This window comes from Ascaphus truei, chromosome 3 (genome assembly GCF_040206685.1).
Source record: "Ascaphus truei isolate aAscTru1 chromosome 3, aAscTru1.hap1, whole genome shotgun sequence".
Classification (NCBI taxonomy): domain Eukaryota; kingdom Metazoa; phylum Chordata; class Amphibia; order Anura; family Ascaphidae; genus Ascaphus; species Ascaphus truei.
In genome coordinates, this window is record NC_134485.1 from 85,671,245 (window position 1) to 85,686,603 (window position 15,359).

Genomic DNA, 15,359 nt, shown 5'->3' on the forward strand with positions numbered 1-15,359 from the left:
AAATAATATAGCTATAAAACAGATTTCTGATTTTCTAAATGGGATTGGACAATTAAAAATCGGGGCCAACACGCTGTGTGTTTCAGAATAAGTGGGGATAATGGCAGCCTAGCTTAGATTGCGATAATGCATCAATGCTCTGGTAGAGATTAGGTTTATGGAGCAACATGCTTCAAATAGGACATTTCAGTGCAAGTACAGATCGTGGACAGGCATAAATACCGGGGGTCCGTTTCTGCAGAAAGTTCGGGGGTTTCTGTAGGCACTAGTAAAATGAAGAAATGTGCTTCCGCTCACTGATGAGTTGAATCAATGGAGCAATCACTCTGTATGTTTATAAGAAAGGGATTGGTATAAAAGGGAGTAAGGAACTGGGTTTATTGGCCTAATCATCTGTATGTATGACATGGAAATGGTGAAAAGCGGTAGTTCTGTGCAATGCCTCTGAAGAACACGGTTAACGAAGCCATACTTTGCATTCCTCGAGCAGAGACTAGGTCGTTCTCCACAGTGTCTCTTTGGAGCGGAGCGACGTTCCCTCTCTCAAAACGGTGCATTGTGGGTAATCACACATCTTCCAGCCACCAGTGCAAATGTTGTCGGCTAAGGCTCCCCCCAAAGCAGTCACAATGAGAGGATTAAGTGCAGTTTTGTAGCTGGGACTAGCTTTCCAAAGCTGTGGGGAGCTGTGAAGGCAGATCTTGGCATATCCTCTTAAGGGGCGGGGCTCCCGGCTCCATAACCTCCTCTACCTGTGACAGCAAAGAGAAGTTTAGCATGAGCTTCCCCCCGACACTGCCCTGTCCTAGCGTCTGTGGGCCCCTCCACCTGGAAGTGCCCTGTTCCAGCATCAGCGCCCCACTTTAGTAGTAGATCGTCCCAGTGTCAGCTTCCCCCCCGGCACTGCACCGTCCCAGCATCAACTCCCCCCTGCACTGCACCGTCCTAGCGTCAGCTCCCCCCAGGCACTGCACCGTCCCAGCGTCAGCTCCCCCCAGGCACTGCACCGTCCCAGCGTCAGCTCCCCCAGGCACTGCACCGTCCCAGTGTCAGCTTCCCCCCCGGCACTGCACCGTCCCAGCATCAACTCCCCCCTGCACTGCACCGTCCTAGCGTCAGCTCCCCCCAGGCACTGCACCGTCCCAGCGTCAGCTCCCCCAGGCACTGCACCGTCCCAGCGTCAGCTCCCCCTGGCAGTGCACCGTCCCAGCGTTAGCTCCCCCCCGGCACTGCACCGTCCCAGCGTCAGCTCCCCCCAGGCACTGCACCGTCCCAGCGTCAACTCCCCCCCGCACTGCACCGTCCCAGCGTCAGCTCCCCCCGGCAGTGCACCGTCCCAGCGTCAGCTCCCCCCCAGGCACTGCACCGTCCCAGCGTCAGCTCCCCCCCAGGCAGTGCACAGACCCAGCGCAAGTTCCTCCCCAGGCAGTGCACGGACCCAACGCCAGTTCCTACCCCCCACCCCCCAGGCAGTGCACGGACCCAGCACCAGTTCCCCCCCGGCAGTGCACGGACCAGCGCCAGTTCCCCCCCGGCAGTGCACGGACCCAGCACCAGTTCCCCCCCGGCAGTGCACGGACCCAGCACCAGTTCCCCCCCGGCAGTGCACAGATCCAGCGCCAGTTCCCCCCCAGGCAGTGCACAGATCCAGCGCCAGTTCCCCCCCGGCAGTGCACAGATCCAGCGCCAGTTCCCCCCCAGGCAGTGCACAGATCCAGCACCAGTTCCCCCCCAGGCAGTGCACGGACCCAGCACCAGTTCCCCCCCGGCAGTGCACAGAACCAGCACCAGTTCCCCCCCGGCAGTGCACGGACCCAGCACCAGTTCCCCCCCAGGCAGTGCACAGAACCAGCACCAGTTCCCCCCCGGCAGTGCACGGACCCAGCACCAGTTCCCCCCCAGGCAGTGCACAGATCCAGCACCAGTTCCCCCCCGGCAGTGCACGGACCCAGCACCAGTTCCCCCCCGGCAGTGCACGGACCCAGCACCAGTTCCCCCCCGGCAGTGCACAGATCCAGCACCAGTTCCCCCCCGGCAGTGCACGGACCCAGCACCAGTTCCCCCCCGGCAGTGCACAGATCCAGCACCAGTTCCCCCCCAGGCAGTGCACGGACCCAGCACCAGTTCCCCCCCGGCAGTGCACAGAACCAGCACCAGTTCCCCCCCGGCAGTGCACGGACCCAGCACCAGTTCCCCCCCAGGCAGTGCACAGATCCAGCACCAGTTCCCCCCCGGCAGTGCACGGACCCAGCACCAGTTCCCCCCCAGGCAGTGCACAGATCCAGCACCAGTTCCCCCCCGGCAGTGCACAGAACCAGCACCAGTTCCCCCCCGGCAGTGCACAGATCCAGCGCCAGTTCCCCCCCGGCAGTGCACGGACCCAGCGCCAGTTCCCCCCCGGCAGTGCACAGATCCAGCGCCAGTTCCCCCCCGGCAGTGCACGGACCCAGCGCCAGTTCCCCCCCGGCAGTGCACGGATCCAGCGCCAGTTCCCCCCCGGCAGTGCACGGACCCAGCGCCAGTTCCCCCCCGGCAGTGCACAGATCCAGCACCAGTTCCCCCCGGCAGTGCACAGAACCAGCACCAGTTCCCCCCCGGCAGTGCACGGACCCAGCGCCAGTTCCCCCCGGCAGTGCACAGATCCAGCACCAGTTCCCCCCGGCAGTGCACGGACCCAGCACCAGTTCCCCACTGGTAGTGCACAGATCCAGCGCCAGTTCCCCTCGGCAGTGCACAGATCCAGCACCAGTTCCCCCCGGCAGTGCACGGACCCAGCACCAGTTCCCCCCCGGCAGTGCACAGAACCAGCACCAGTTCCCCCCCGGCAGTGCACGGACCCAGCACCAGTTCCCCCCCAGGCAGTGCACAGATCCAGCACCAGTTCCCCCCCGGCAGTGCACGGACCCAGCACCAGTTCCCCCCCAGGCAGTGCACAGATCCAGCACCAGTTCCCCCCCGGCAGTGCACAGAACCAGCACCAGTTCCCCCCCGGCAGTGCACAGATCCAGCGCCAGTTCCCCCCCGGCAGTGCACGGACCCAGCGCCAATTCCCCCCCGGCAGTGCACAGATCCAGCGCCAGTTCCCCCCCGGCAGTGCACGGACCCAGCGCCAGTTCCCCCCCGGCAGTGCACGGATCCAGCGCCAGTTCCCCCCCGGCAGTGCACGGACCCAGCGCCAGTTCCCCCCCGGCAGTGCACAGATCCAGCACCAGTTCCCCCCGGCAGTGCACAGAACCAGCACCAGTTCCCCCCCGGCAGTGCACGGACCCAGCGCCAGTGCCCCCCGGCAGTGCACAGATCCAGCACCAGTTCCCCCCGGCAGTGCACGGACCCAGCACCAGTTCCCCACTGGTAGTGCACAGATCCAGCACCAGTTCCCCCCCAGGCAGTGCACGGACCCAGCACCAGTTCCCCCCCAGGCAGTGCACAGATCCAGCACCAGTTCCCCCCCAGGCAGTGCACAGATCCAGCACCAGTTCCCCCCCGGCAGTGCACAGATCCAGCACCAGTTCCCCCCCAGGCAGTGCACAGATCCAGCACCAGTTCCCCCCCAGGCAGTGCACGGACCCAGCACCAGTTCCCCCCCAGGCAGTGCACGGACCCAGCACCAGTTCCCCCCCAGGCAGTGCACAGATCCAGCACCAGTTCCCCCCCAGGCAGTGCACAGATCCAGCACCAGTTCCCCCCCGGCAGTGCACGGACCCAGCACCAGTTCCCCCCGGCAGTGCACGGACCCAGCACCAGTTCCCCCCCGGCAGTGCACAGACCCAGCACCAGTTTCCCACTGGCAGTGCACAGATCCAGCACCAGTTCCCCCCGGCAGTGCACAGATCCAGCACCAGTTCCCCCCCGGCAGTGCACAGATCCAGCACCAGTTCCCCCCCAGGCAGTGCACGGACCCAGCACCAGTTCCCCCCCGGCAGTGCACGGACCCAGCACCAGTTCCCCCCGGCAGTGCACGGACCCAGCACCAGTTCCCCCCCGGCAGTGCACAGACCCAGCACCAGTTTCCCACTGGCAGTGCACAGATCCAGCACCAGTTCCCCCCGGCAGTGCACAGATCCAGCACCAGTTCCCCCCCGGCAGTGCACAGATCCAGCACCAGTTCCCCCCCAGGCAGTGCACGGACCCAGCACCAGTTCCCCCCCAGGCAGTGCACGGACCCAGCACCAGTTCCCCCCCAGGCAGTGCACAGATCCAGCACCAGTTTCCCCCCCCCCCCGGCAGTGCACAGATCCAGCACCAGTTCCCCCCGGCAGTGCACGGACCCAGCGCCAGTTCCCCCCGGCAGTGCACAGATCCAGCGCCAGTTCCCCCCCGGCAGTGCACAGATCCAGCGCCAGTTCCCCCCCGGCAGTGCACAGATCCAGCAGTCAGCTAGGCCCAGCTCAACGAAAAGGTGCTAATCTTTAGCATACCTCATCTCCCATTTACATGAATGGGAGTAGAGGCGTGCTGAAGCTTAGCACCCGTTTGTGTATCTGGGCCATAGTGCCCTGTAGCCAGCTCCCCTCATAGTGCCCTATCCCAGCGTCCTGTCGCTGTGAGTTTTCCTTTCCACCATCAGTACCCTGTCCCGGATTGAGTTCTCCCAGCAGTGAGCTTCTGCCCTGCCCCAGTGGGTACCTGAGCTGTAGAAGGGGCAGGTTCTTCCTTTGTCAGAGTGGGGGGTTCGTCAGCCACTTCTGATGGAGGCATGGAGGCTTCTGAAACAGCAAAACATGCAGCAAGTCTAATTATCCTGCTTTTATTAACCATGACACGAGAACATCTACCCCAAGACTGATTTCACCCCTTTTATCCGGTTTCCACCCATCCTGCAGCAATCTCTCATCTCAATTCTAGCTCTCCAACTCATCTTGCCCAATTATTATGTTTAAAAATAATATTTTTATTTTAACCAAAAATGACATTAGAAATATGGGGTGAAGGACACACAAATAGCACAGAGAGGACAAAACAGATGCAGCATACTGTGGTACATAATTACAGTTGCATTACTATGCCCATGGTAAACAAACCAATGTCTCCAAATAGTGCAAGATTAAGGATAGTGGTAACACAGAAATATTATATGTCTCTCTGTAATACAGATCTACTATAAGGCTCTTGCTACCTGACTGACAGATGGCACGTCACCCTGCCTCCAACGTCTAGCTATTACACATTTACTGAGAAGTAGCAATGTGCATGCTTAAGAGATCATCATGTCTTCGTATGACCAGGTTATTGCATAACCCTATTCCTATAAAAAGGGATCTGGCACTAACCTTCCCCACGCATGCCCTTCACGGGTTCCAGCCTTCCTTCTGCATGGCCTCGTATCTTCCCTGTGACTACCTCTCACTGACCTAACTTCACATTCATCTATTGATTGTACCACTCCACGGCCACCCATAGGTCCTCTGACAGCACCGCCTCCTTCCTGATTCCACCCCTGCTATGTCATATCTGTCTATCGGTCCTATGGCATGGCCTCCTCTTCACCCAGTTTCAAGGTCACTCCTCCTCACCCTCTAGGCTCTCCTGTCCCAGTGTGGGGGGCTGCGAGTCAGAGGTGTGCACTGGGCTGGGGGACTCGCTATGCGGGGGGCTCGGGCTGGAAGTGCTGCTTTCCACCTTTAGCTGGTACACGTCAGACAGCGAACTCTGGTTACTGGTCTCATCTGCAGGGGGATGGGGGGGAAGGGGAAGAAGAGAGAGAATGTTACAAGATTGTTAAACAATACAGAGACAACCCATAGAATCAGAGCGCACAACACCATACACATAGCAGTGACAAGTTTCCCAAACATATTTGGCTGTAGTACTGACCATAAAAGAACCAGATATAGAATACATGCACCACGATGGAGACATTGTTAGTAGCCTAAAATGTTAATAAAACACCCATTTATAACTTGTGCTTCAGCTCAGAGGATTAAATTTTTTTTATTAAAATGAGAAGTTAGGACTTGCCTGCTCTGGAGTTACCTTGGCGTGGTGGCCAAACGGACCATACTTTGGCCAAATAAACTAATTATCTAACTAAAACCCCAACTGAAATAAAATAGTAGGAAAGAGTTAAAGATGTGCAGGATTTATTCAGCATGATACAAGTAATAATAAGTGGTTAATCAAGGTGGAGTTTGTGTATTTGGAGGTGCGTTGATGCTGTGTTTTTGCAGTCAGCTTTGTTTGGTTACTCCAACAGCACTCTCGGAACAATGATACAATATCACTGCTGGGTGGAACGGGATTTCTAACTTTTGATGTACCAGTGGGACAGGGTCATTTCTGTGACTGACCAGGTATCATCAAATGTGTCAGCATTGCAATGGCAACCCAATGCCAACAAACTTAAGCATCATTCTGAATCTGCGGAGGAGACTCATGGCACCGGTGTTAGCTAGACGACATGCAGGGAGCCATGAAGACACGCAGGAAGGGACAAGTTCTCACTTAATAGAAGGCAGATAAGAGATGGAGAGAGGTGGAGTCGCACTGTAGTCAGGTCTTGGACTGCGATTATAGTGACTGCGCGCTCCGGGAACAAAATAAAAAAAGGTGGAAAAATGTAATGTAGAAAGATTGATGAAAGGGACGGGTTGAAACCACACCTAGAAAAGTGGGCGTAGGTTGTTTTGAATTAAGGGAATTTGAATATAAACCCTGGATTTGAATTATGACGTAGAATTCAGCAGAGCTGTGTTTTGGAATCAGACATGGGAATTCTCATCTTTCCTACTTCAGTGACCTCTCTGGGAAGAACCTGATACATGTGACAACGTATAAAGAATTCTCATTGTTTATCTTTTTATTTTAAGAAACTGTCTGCATTTTTATACTGTATGTTCTTGTAATCTTTTTCTGTAACCTATGCACTGTACTTTTTTTTTATATATTAAAGCTTGTGTGACCAGACATCCTGCTTTAGCCGGGACAATTCCGTTTTTTGGCCATTTGTCCCTGATCCTGACTTTTCTGCCCACTATCTTGGTTTTTCTGTGTGCTGGCCCCGCATGCTGCAATTGTCGCTTGCCGGGCGCGCATGCACGTTCGGCAAGCTCTGATCACGCATACACACAAGTGGCCGGCAAACGCCAATCACACATGCATAGTTGGCACTCGTGACTGCGCATGTGCAGCATTTGTCCCGGTTTTTGCCGGGGCAAATATTGTCACCCTCATTAAAGCTAAACTTTAATAAGTAATTGTAAGGGAGTCAAGGAGTTAAACTTCCTTTACAGGGCAGGAGACTGAACTAGGTGTCGGGTTTCCTGCAGGTGATGTGTAAAACTCCTGATTGAACAGGGGATAAAAGGCAGGAAGTAGCTGCTTTTCAGTGTCCCCGTTGGAGTCTGTTAGAGGAACACATACAACAGAGCTCCTGCCCGGTCAGTTTTGACTGGCAACAGTGGGGAACCCAAAGCCCCACACATCAGAGAAGCCTGTAAAGAGATAGGGTAAAAGACTTACTGGGAACAGCGGGACTTCACTGCATGCATCTTAATGTGCCTGGAGAAATCGATGACGCCGGACCAGAAAACACAGATAAGACTTTCTATATTGCTCCCTGGTCTTGGCACTGTTTTATATGTTTTGGGGTTGGTAACCAGCTTAGCTGGCGGCACAGAAAGGGCCAGAGTAATGTTTATTTTGTTTCCCTAAAGGGAATAGGTGTTTGTTCTATGATTTGTTTTGCCTTAAAGGGGCAGTAGCCCCAATGTTTCAGTTGTTTATGTGGAGAATAAAAACCCTCATTATTATGGTTTGCCCAGAAATGCATGTGTGGACTCTTCTCTGACCTCGCCTACAGGCCGCTCCATCACAGTAATATTGTAGGTTTTGAATTGAACTGTTGCACGCTTTGTATAGAGTAATTTTAATTGTCTGACACATTTTGCTATAACAGATTTTTCTGTGTTAAGGGCAAAGTTTTGTTAATAAACAGGGACCAAAGACTCCGCAAATTAATATTTTGATAAAAAAATTTTTAGTGGTGGAAACGGATTCAAGATGTATTGTGATGGATTGAGGGGAGATAATATTCACTTGAGGGACCTTTTGCAGAAGGTGAAAATTTGGTCAGCTAGATAGCTGTATGTATTAACCATTGTCACGTGCTCACAGGTGTGCGGTAGGACACCAGAAATCTAATGATATTACCTCAAATATAAATACATACACACACACACACACACGTTTATGTGGGTACACTTAAAGAGACCTGTGGGTGCCGAATCCTAATTTCATCAATAAATAACTCACGTTGGTCCCCCAAAAGATATCACAACTCCAGAGCTGATCTACCTTTGTTTCAACTATAAATTATTATTCTGTATGCAAGTGAACCAGTGCAAATGATCCAGTACTGGGAAACAGTACTCGATATAGCAACTTGTTCTCCTTACACTTGTATTGTCGAATACTTTGGAAATATAATATACCGGTAGCTATAGTGCACCTGGACCCTGATCCCTGGGTGATGGCCACTTAAATCAGGTCATGAAATTTAGGATGGTGGATGTAAAAGATAGAGCTGCCTGGAGATGTCCATTGAGCTACAACAGAAATTAAAAGGGACCCCTTCAGTTACATCTGGATATATTAAAAGTGACCCTTCAGCTAGTTGACTCATAATAGCCATCCCTGATTTCACAACCAACCAAGATGGATATGTTTGTATGATCAGGATCCAGGTGTCTACCACAAGGGGCTGATTCTATATGTGCCGAAGCAGCCGATCGGGTAGTTTTCGGCCGAAATTCGCCATTGGCTTCAATGTAAGTGGTATTGCTAAAATGTGAGCACAGAGAAGGGGGTCTGGATCTTACCCTGAAATTCCAGCAGGAGGGAGGAGTTGGCAGTGGATGATCTGTTCTCCAGGTGGCTGCTCCCCTTCACCTTCTGACCGGGGATAGGGATATAAGCCCACATGTCTCATTACCACTCCATTCCGCAATGCCTAGCTTATCTTCCAAGATACAGTATTCACTTTCTGACACTTCCCTTCATGTGCTCTCTCAATCACTCCTGATCTCCCTCTCCCTTGTTCTTCCCTCCCCCCCACTCTCTCTCTCGCCTTTGGAGAAAGATGGGAGACAGGAGACCATGAGACATATTCACACATTTCACTCACAGGTCTCTGCTCAATATGGGATGAAGGCGGCTGTATTTTACACATCATAGACACATACTGCAAATAAGAAACATTTACCAAACCTACTCTGACTTTTTCCTACCTGCCGTGAGACCACAGACCCAAATTAGATCCATAGGCCGTCCCCTCCATATTTAAATTAGGGTTCTCTTTCTCATGGATGATTGGAGCCAATTAACTCGAAATATTAATCGAAATAAAGATGGCTTAAAACTTCCATGACAAAAGGAAGAACGAGTCACAACACATTGGAGCATCTATTCAATCTGTCAATACCTGAACGCCAAATCTGTCTTTTAACCCATCGTTATTTATCAGAAATATTACCATTTGCCATATCATGGTCCATTTTTAATAATGTTTTATACTTACCTCTCTCCCATCGAGGACAGGAACCCACTTAAATATCCGCAGGGATGTGTCACCCACTGTCACCCATTTCTTCTCCCTACAAAAAAGGTACAGTATTAGGATTATTACATAGCATTTGTAGCACATGTGCAATTATTCAGCATAGTCTCCCTATATATATGAAATACATCATTATGTGCCATTGTATAAACCTTGTATAGCCCCAGTCAAACATGGACAAATCAGTGAATGAAGCAAAAGTTGAGTTACCGGGTGGAAATGTGAACCATGTTCCATTACAATGCACATTCCACCAGCATCATCTACACACTTGTTTTGTGTCTTCATCTTTTATTTATTTATTTATAAAATGTTTTACCATGAAGTAATACATTGAGAGTTACCTCTTGTTTTCAAGTATGTCCTGGGCACAGTTAATATGACAAATAATACACGGTTACAAGTACAGTTACATAAATGAACAGGGTATACATTATTTACAAGACATTGCATGCACAGTTAGAGATAATATATATTATAGGCGTATGTAACAGTTACAGACCAGATTAAAATGTGAGACTGCTTTAGTTTTGAAAGAACTTAGACTGGTGGTGGCTGTGAGAGTCTCCAGTAGATTGTTCCAGTTTTGGGGTGCACGGTAAGAGAAGGAGGAGCGGCCGGATACTTTGTTGACCCTTGGGACCATGAACAATCTTTTGGAGTCTGATCTCAGATGATAGGTGCTGCATGTGGTAGGGGTGAGGAGCTCGTTCAGATAGATGGGTAGCTTGCCCAGAAAGTATTTGAAGGCAAGACAGGAAAGGTGAGATCTTTGTAAAGTACTGTCAAGTAGACTCAAGCTTGGAGTAAAACAACTACAGTAGTTGTTTTAGTAATGAGTGGTTTGCACTGTACGGCTGAATAACCGTATAAACAAGACCCTGTTACATAACTTCAGTGCCTTCTAAGCCCCCCCCAGTCCAGCACTGCATGGAATAGAGTCCCGGCAGGGCATGGAATGGAGTCCCGGCACTGCATGGAATGGAGTCCCGGCAGGGCATGGAATGGAGTCCCGGCAGGGCATGGAATGGAGTCCCGGCAGGGCATGGAATGGAGTCCCGGCAGGGCATGGAATGGAGTCCCGGCGTGTCTCTCGTCATGTTTACATAAGACCCGGGCCTTACACGTTACAACATTCCATGGTAAGCATTAGAAAGATGTGTGAAATGTTCGCATGAGATTGCAAACCAGGCAAAATCTGCCCTTTGAGTCTTGAAAAAAGGACTTGCCTAGTCAGAATTGGCAGATTATTTCACAAGCATTAAATCAATGAGCATTGTACAGTTATTTAATATGCTAATTCACTCAATTCTCTAAAAAAAAAAGCGGTAGCTTCTCTTAATGCTGACACTAGTATAAACAGAAGAACACACACCATGTTTCGGTCACTCTATAGTGACATTTTGCTGAATGCTTGCTAATTTTGCGACATTACTAGCCCTTTGGGGCTTGGTAAAACATGTCACCCGAAATTGAATTTAGGAAGGGGGGGGGGGGGGGGAATCTGCCTAAATGTTGCCACTGCAGTTCAGACAGCATCAACACGTCTGAAATAATCATGAACACGTTCTATTGGGAACAACTGCATTTTCCCCTTGGAATCATGTATATGGGCTATTGTGACCACGTGATTGTTCCACAGAAATCACATTCCAACGTAGTCACACTATAAATTCTACTGCAACCATGTAGATATTGTAATATCATAACCAGACGGTTCCACTTCCACCATGTACATGATCCACTGTTTCTCACCATTTTTCCCCTGACAAGAAACCTGTATTCATAGGATGATCTAATCTCTGGCCATTCCATTCATTTATCACTTGTTTACTAGTTGTTATAATACTGATCAGACACAAAATGCAATACCTAATCAATACATTTTTTTTGCAGTTGTATGTACAGTCACTGTTATAATAATGTCCACAATACTAATTGTACATTCCTATTTTTCTAGCGGTAATGCAAATCATTCATCAACAACACACTAAAAACATCACTTTCCTTCCCATGTCCCTAAACACGTTTCTAGGGTTTTCTGGATAGAATGAACTGCCTGCCATTTCCTCAAAAACAAAGCCCCGTTGTGATAGCGAATTATTCATTGTGTATAGTCGAAATTATAATGCAACATTTGTGTGACTCCTCTAGTAGCAGGTGGGTTTTGCAATGCATTGCAGGCACCTACAGCAGAGACCGTCATTGTACTCGATGCAGGTCAACCGGCCGCCAAGAGACTAAAATCAGTCAATTTAAACGAGACTCCCAGAAAATCCGCAACATTTGACATGCCCGAGTACGGCATCTCTCTTGAAAACTTTCGGTTGAACGCCAGCACTTAAGCATCACACGTTTTCTGAAGAGAGATCTAAAAAGCTTTTAGCCTTGTGTAACAAAACAGTGCTCTCTTGCATTAATAATAGCAGAATAATCAGACGAAGCATGACTATTACTTCTTATACGAAACAATAAGAAAAAGCAGGCACTGGTACTCAGGAAACAGAAAAGTAAATGATGTCCAAGAGAGCGTGTGCCCATAAAAATAAATAATTTAATGGATACTACAAAAAAACAGCTACATTACGGGGTACAGAGACCCCCACCAACGCGTTTCGAGCGTGAGCTCTTTCTCAAGGTGACTTCTTATAAACGGCTCTCAATGGGTTCAGCCAAAGGTCGAACTATGACAAGGCAGCATACCGCACCATTATTTTAAACAAAACGTAAACACAAACTTAAAACAGCAATCCTGGCTGTAGGGTGTTTTTTTTTTTTTAAATATTGATTTTTTTTAACATGACTGGAACTGGGGGAACCTCCAGAGCTGAACCGCTTTGTTTCCAGCTCTTGGGACCCTATGGATCCCAAGATACTTACTGTTTAAGTTGCCATTCTTCTTCCTGGGTAAACAAAATGGCTGCAAGTATGTGACAATAGGCGAACCGACAGTCATCTTTAAAAAAAATATATACGTGCACCTGTAGCTAACACGAAGTATTTGGGGAACCAGAGGGATCCCCGGAGATGGAAAGAGTTCAGCGAAGTGTTACTTTAACCATTACAGTGCCCTTATGACCAGGGCCGGCTGGGCGTTTTGCGGGGCTAAGTGCAGTGGAAGTATAACGGGCCTCTTACCTTCTCCAGAGAGGCATCTCTTGGCGTAATGTCATCATACAGTATGATTGCAGGAGGAAAAACGACTCCAGAGAGAAGGTAAAATGCACTTACAGAGTCCCCTGTGCTCTCCCCCGGCAATCAGTTTAACTATTGTGGGGAAGAGCGCAGTGCCTCCAAGGGCTCGATTATACCAGATGCCGCTGAGCAGCAGCGCGATCCGGTGACGTCACCCTGCGCTGCCGCCAAGCGGCATCTTGATCATACAGGGGGAGACAGTGAAGAGATGCAGAGGAGGCAAGGCGGAGGCGCGGCCGTGAGCGGTTCGCCCTCATTCGCTGAACCGCTCGCATGACGCAGCTGTCGCCTGCCAAAAAACAATTTGGAAAATCTCGTCATGAGACTGCCACCCTGCAGCTCCAGGCGGCGCGCTGGTATGCAAACCTTCATCGGTTTTCAGCTATTTGTTTTCCAAGCATGCGGCGTTGCGACGGCGATTTCTAGTATAATCACGGCCTATGTGTGGGGCTCGGTGCAGTGGTACTGATGACACTGCCATCATACCGGGTAACTAGGCACAGACATGTATGACATAACTGGTACATCACAGCCACTCGCTCACTTTCCAAAGGGTGATTGGGCTCACTGCTCCAAGGGAGCAGCCAGCACAATCGAAAAGAACGTTGCGCCCCCCTCCACTTCCATATATGGAGCCTGGCACTGTAAAGGTTAAACGTAGAGTTGTCAACCTCTTATGACTGAAATCAGTAAGATTTGGGCAGTTCTGGGACCACAGAAAATGGTGTTTTAATGGAAAAGTGATGATTTTTACCAATGAGATTCTATTGGCGCCCATGAGGCTGCTGATGCTAAAACTTAGTGAGACTGGCAGATCTGGAATTAGGCAGTGATCAGGGTGTGATGTACAAGGCGATTGGCACACTCAAAAAGAAAGTAATAGCAAATTGTTACTTTACCTTGTGCCCATCTGTTTCATTTTTATTTTCCCAATAACTTTAATATTTGCCCAATAACTTTAATATTTGCCGAGTTTTCACCTATTTCACAGACATCAGCGGTATATGGCACATTTTCGGCAAGCTAGATCTCCAGCAAGCCATCGCCAGAATATGCATAGTGTGTAATCGCCAAAGGATTTCAACCAAACTAAAAAAGAGAATATTAACTTCTTTTTTTAATGCTGAGTAGATGGGATTGAGGAGGTAACCCCTTTGCTGCCAGAAGGGTCCACGGTACATTGCAACCCCCTCCAACTGCACAGGGGTTAGGCTACGCTTATAGTGACAGCGACGTCGCGTCAAAACAAATGCATTGCAGCCGTCGCGTTCGCTTATGGCTTGGTCGCGATCGCTGGAAGTTATCTCAATTTGATTTTTCCAGCGACCGCAGCCTGACGTTGCTGTCGCCGACACTATAAGCGTAGCCTTAAAGCCTAAAAGTTTTACATGTCATATACTTAGGTGATCCTTTATAAAAACATAAACTCTTTCTGCCATTTGGTTCACTTTGACCCACAGTGGGACTGCAGCAATCAGTCCTGTTAACACTAGATGACGTAACATGGGCAGCCTAGGGAGGTGATGACGTTTCCAGCACACATCCCTGGAATGCACAAACCACCTCCGAGCTGTCACTCCTCGCTCATTACCATAGTAACCACAGAAGAGAGCCCGCTGATAGGCTGAGCGTGCTTTCAATCAGGCGCTCATCCAATCAGCAGGGGGCTGCGCTGCCCCGGCCCCCTTGTCAAGGCATTTGCCGGGGCTGGTGTCGCTCTGCCCCTGACCGAACTCCCTCCGCTCACTGCACAGGGCTCCAGCCGCCCCGCCGGCCCCTCACCATCTGCGGACCTTCTCGATGGCCGCCATCACCTTCTTCATGTCATCCTTGGCCCGGCTGCGGGTCTCGGCTCTTACCGAGCGGCCCGACATCTTCCTACAGACCCCGCAGCGTGACGTCAGGGGAGGGCAGGGCCTTTTGGTATACTGCTATGGGGTGACGTCATGAGGCGGGACCTCACGCTGTTGGGGGGAAAATGAAAGGCGACGGGGGGAGCTTGGCTTGAGTAGAATTGGGCGGGACTTGCGACTGTCAATCATGAAGCTGCCTGTCAATCATGAGACTGGCGGCCTGTCATTCGGGCTGAAGTGGAGCATGCTCAGTATTACATGGAGGGCATAGAAACCATATTGAACACTACAACTAGAAAACATATTTTAATTGCAAGTTTCCCCCTGTATCATATCTTTTGGATTACTTCTATAAGTAGGGTTGCCAGGTGGCTTCTCCATAAATAGTGGGCACAATGGTGAAAGGTGAGACACACACACACGCTCGACACACCCATGCCATCAAGACACGCGCTCAACTAGGGTTGGCAGGTGGCTTCTCCGAAAATACTGCACTCCATGGTTAAAGGTGCGTCAGGTCAATATGTCCAGGGAGGAAAATACCGGATACATACATGTCCAGTATTACAGTACCTCTCATTTTTTACTGGACAGAGTATCCAAATACAGGACAGTCCAGTTCAATACTGAACACCTGGCAACCCTACGCTCGACACACCCATGCTCTCGAGACACACACACAAACCCCTCTGCCCCATGCTGTTCCCTCCTCTCCTTGGCCCCAGACATCTCCTGATTGGCTGCATTACCCAACAGCA

General features: G+C 50.5%; 1 protein-coding gene across 2 annotated transcripts; it reads right to left on the reverse strand.

Annotated features, from left to right (window-relative positions):
• Positions 1 to 354: 354 nt before the first annotated feature.
• BCL7B (BAF chromatin remodeling complex subunit BCL7B) lies at positions 355 to 14,686 on the reverse strand. 2 transcript variants are annotated; one of them, XM_075594477.1, is made up of 6 exons: positions 14,531 to 14,686; positions 9,515 to 9,590; positions 8,817 to 8,889; positions 5,514 to 5,666; positions 4,627 to 4,706; positions 355 to 752 (listed from the first exon to the last, which is right to left on the reverse strand). In XM_075594477.1, exons 1-6 carry the CDS (start codon positions 14,620 to 14,622, stop codon positions 663 to 665), a joined length of 564 nt encoding a protein of 187 aa, XP_075450592.1. In that variant the 5' UTR covers positions 14,623 to 14,686; the 3' UTR covers positions 355 to 662. The 2 variants fall into 2 exon arrangements, with proteins under 2 accessions (XP_075450592.1, XP_075450594.1); XM_075594479.1 differs by lacking the exon at positions 14,531 to 14,686 and adding an exon at positions 13,648 to 14,445.
• Between the last annotated feature and the right edge of the window lie 673 nt (positions 14,687 to 15,359).